Below are 3575 nucleotides of genomic sequence, written 5' to 3'. Positions count from 1 at the left end.
GAGCCAGCAGGTGGATTAACACGACCGGGCTTCAGTGTCCTCTGCGGCTTTTGTGCCTGTGGATTTTTACAGTTTGAAATGACGAGAACCAAAATCCAAAAAAGAGCTGCTGGGTTAATTTGTTTTTTTGTTTTAAATTTCATTTTTAAAAAATGGAAATTCTTGTTTCCTCAAACAAAAACTCTGTTGCACCACAAAGTACACCGACGGAACGGGTACTTTCTTTCATGTGTTTACAATTGCATTTTTTTTTAAGACATTTTTTAATAAGAAGTCCTTGAGTCGGTCGTGTTTCCAGCGTACCCCCCTCAGTGACCACTTATACAAACTTATTTAATGAATGTACTTTCTACAGTTTAAAATAGCTTTCATTGGTTTGTTATTTTATAGCAGAATCCACTCAAAGCTTATTTAGTTATATTCACAGTCGGAAGCTGAAATATAGAATTGTTATAGATATCTGCCAGGATGAAAGTCTGGACGTGGTTTCGTTAGGAAACATATCAGATCTTTGGTCACATTTACATCCTCACCCCCACGTGCTTTCCTGATAACAGTCTGATAAACCTTTTGCATGACAGCTACGCCTAAGAGCCCGCTTGCGAGACTTCATTTTTGGCTCCACTTTATTTGGATAGTACCGGCCTACAGAGTTTATAGATTGGTCTGTAACATTTCAGCAGCTCAGCAATTAGTTGAGATTGCAACAATTCAGCTAGTTCACAAATAAAGGCTTGAATGATTCATTTAGATAATCGAGTGCCTTCTCTCTCCGCCTTCCTACAGTGGATTTTATCAACAATTAAAATTATGTTTGATTTTCTACTAGCCAAGAGAAACTATAGCTAACCTAAGCTGGGGTGCTTCCAGTTGGCTGTGTCTTGCTTGTGCGTGGTGCATTGGTTCTCTTACATGTTGCATTGTTGATGTTGCCTTTACTTAAAGAACACTACGTTCTCATAAAACCCTCACCCCCTGAAAATGCCTTCATACGAACTTCCCTCGCTGCATTTGAATATTTTGATACTATGGTACTGTGACATTTTTGCGATCACTTCTCCCTTCTATGAAGCTCAACCACACAGTGTGACCAAACACCTCTTTGAGAAGTGGTGTGCAGAAACATGTTGCATAATAAATTCCCCAGTTCTCTGTCTTATTTTTTCTACTTTTTACTAAAATACTGTAAGACTGAAATATAAGGTTTTTTCTCTCCTATGCAAAAATTCAAAAGACACATTCAGATAATTTGAAAGCATCAAGGCAGGACTGAAAGATGAGTCTCAGGCATATAAGACGTGTATCATATGCATAGAAATTGACTTTTGAAGTACTGATTTCCACTGATGTTATTCTTATGGTATTTATGTACTGAGCTGCTCAACTGTGAACATGAATAGTAAATTTACAGATAACTCATTTTCAAATGTATTACAACTCAGCTGCTAGCTGAGCTACAAACTTTTACAAAAACAGCATGAATGTGCTTCTAGTGGACTGTAAAAGCTCCAGCGGACTGGTGTGTGTTTCCAGCACTGAGTCTAGACAGACAGCTGCTCATTAGCACTGTAGCTCTGTTAGCGCTGTTAGTCTGTCTGTTAATGCACTGTGCTTTGTAGGTTTCTTGATGCCGTCTTTAATTAGCTGAGGAGAGCTAGCAGTTAGACTTTCTGCTGAAACTTTAGTTTGATGTCTGGTCTATAGATGTGATGTTTCCTGCAGGCTGCAGCTGATCGACGACGCTTCCTACGAAGACGTGAGAAGTGCTACAGAGGATCAGTAAGTTCCTTCACTCTCGACATGATTTAGGAACTTGACCTAAAAGTGACGACATTTCTCTCTCCTCTCACACACACACACAACACACACACACACACACACTCTGTAGTTGTTTTTCAGAAGTCCAAAGATGACGACGGGCCAGCGGGAGTCCTTTCAAATCTTTTTTTTAGTCTCTGCAGAAGTTTCCGGCGTCTGTCTCATCTCCATGGGAACGCGGTCAGGGGTGTGTGTGTGTCTGTGTGTCTGTGTGAGTGTGTGTGTGTGTGTGTGCGGACAGAAAGTTTACCGTCACACATCTGAGTCCACAGATTCAATTAAAGATCACACAGAGCGACAGATTTACTGCAGATTTCAGACACATTGATCAGCGTCTTTATGAACGTTCAGAGCGGCTTCAGGAGTTTCAGGAGCTTCAGACGAGGAGCTGCTGCTTTCTGTTGTTTCAGTCATTGTTGTTTCAGACAGGAACAGGAAGGCAGGAAGTCACTATCTCAGAGAATAAAGACACACAGGTGTAACTCCTGACCCAGATATCAGGAACCACAACAATGCCTGCGCAGAATATTCCAGAAAGTGGTGGTTTAGTTTGCAGCTGATGGTGGATTCAGATATTTTATTTAAGTCAGTCTGTAATTATACCTGTTGATAAAAACTTTGTAAAAGTGTATAAAGCTTAGAAATATTACTAATATTTAAGTATTTAGTTAAACTTTACTTTATCAGGCTGTGCGACTCACAATGTGCATTTGATCCAAGTCTTAAAGTCCAGGTGAAATGAAACATGTAATTTTAGACCTTTAAGATCACACCCTCAGTCATATTGTTCCCCTATTTAACAATTTATACCAAATCAATCAACAAAACTCAATTTCTTTGTATCATTTTGTCTTCCTGTCTCCCGTGTTTCCTGTCTATCGTCACTTGCCCTATCAAAATAAGACCAATAATGTAAAAATAATTATTAAAACCTAAAAACTAACATTAATATAACATTAGTCTAAATTAAAAGACAGAATAAAAATATAGGTCTTTAATTCCCTCTTAAAAATACTGAGACAGCCATCCGTAACAGCAGCAACGGTCTCTCTGCAATTATGATATTAAAATCAATGATTAGATTGATCTCATCAGCAGAATGAATTAATCTGTGATTAACTCTGTTTCTCCACAGACCGTCAGCAAGTACAACTCTCAGTACCACAAACTGTTCCAGACTGTCCCTAAAGAGGAGATCTTGATGAAAGGTAATGACTGACAGGCCAGCGGCACCGTCCCTCACCTGTCCTCATGCAGTTTGTACCCGGGTTGACCTGGGGTTAGCTCAGATGGACTGTGTGCTGGTTCATTGGACTGTCTCCCTGCTCTTCTTCTGTAGTGTATTCGTGTGCGTTGTTGAGAGACATCCTGCTGCAGGGACGTCTCTACATCTCCAGGAACTGGCTGTGTTTCTACGCAAACCTGTTTGGTAAAGACATCAAGGTGAGCGTCGGTCCATCCTCACGGAGTCGAGTCGGTCGGAAAAACATTTCATTTTTCTTCGTTTTTTTACACACAAAAGAGCAGAAAACACGAACACTTCACTTCGACTCTGTGGTCGAAATGGATATTAAAACAACAAACAAGAAACATTCTTTTTAAAATACTGAAAATGATCAATGTTTTTCTCACATTAAACAAAATCAGAAACATTAGGCCTTTCAGGGCTTCCATACTTTACACCTCAACCATCAAATGTAAATTCAGTGAAACAAATAAGGTCTGACAGCATGTTTCTGTAGTGGAGACTAAACATT

General features: G+C 39.6%; 1 protein-coding gene across 1 annotated transcript in view; it reads left to right on the top strand.

Annotated features, from left to right (window-relative positions):
• Positions 1 to 1761: 1761 nt before the first annotated feature.
• The window catches only part of LOC118330766 (GRAM domain-containing protein 2A-like), a gene marked incomplete at both ends in the record, with an annotated part of 3795 nt that continues 1981 nt past the window's right edge, over positions 1762 to 3575 (top strand). Inside the window, 3 exon segments of the mRNA XM_035665440.1 lie at positions 1762 to 1779; positions 2954 to 3026; positions 3158 to 3261. Coding sequence (XP_035521333.1) covers positions 1762 to 1779; positions 2954 to 3026; positions 3158 to 3261 — 195 coding nt within the window.

This window comes from Morone saxatilis, unplaced genomic scaffold (assembly GCF_004916995.1).
Source record: "Morone saxatilis isolate NCDOM2014 unplaced genomic scaffold, NCSU_SB_2.0 Contig2, whole genome shotgun sequence".
NCBI classification, from domain to species: Eukaryota; Metazoa; Chordata; class Actinopteri; family Moronidae; genus Morone; species Morone saxatilis.
Note: the sequence above shows the minus strand (reverse complement) of the source record. Positions and strands in the feature narration are given on the sequence as shown.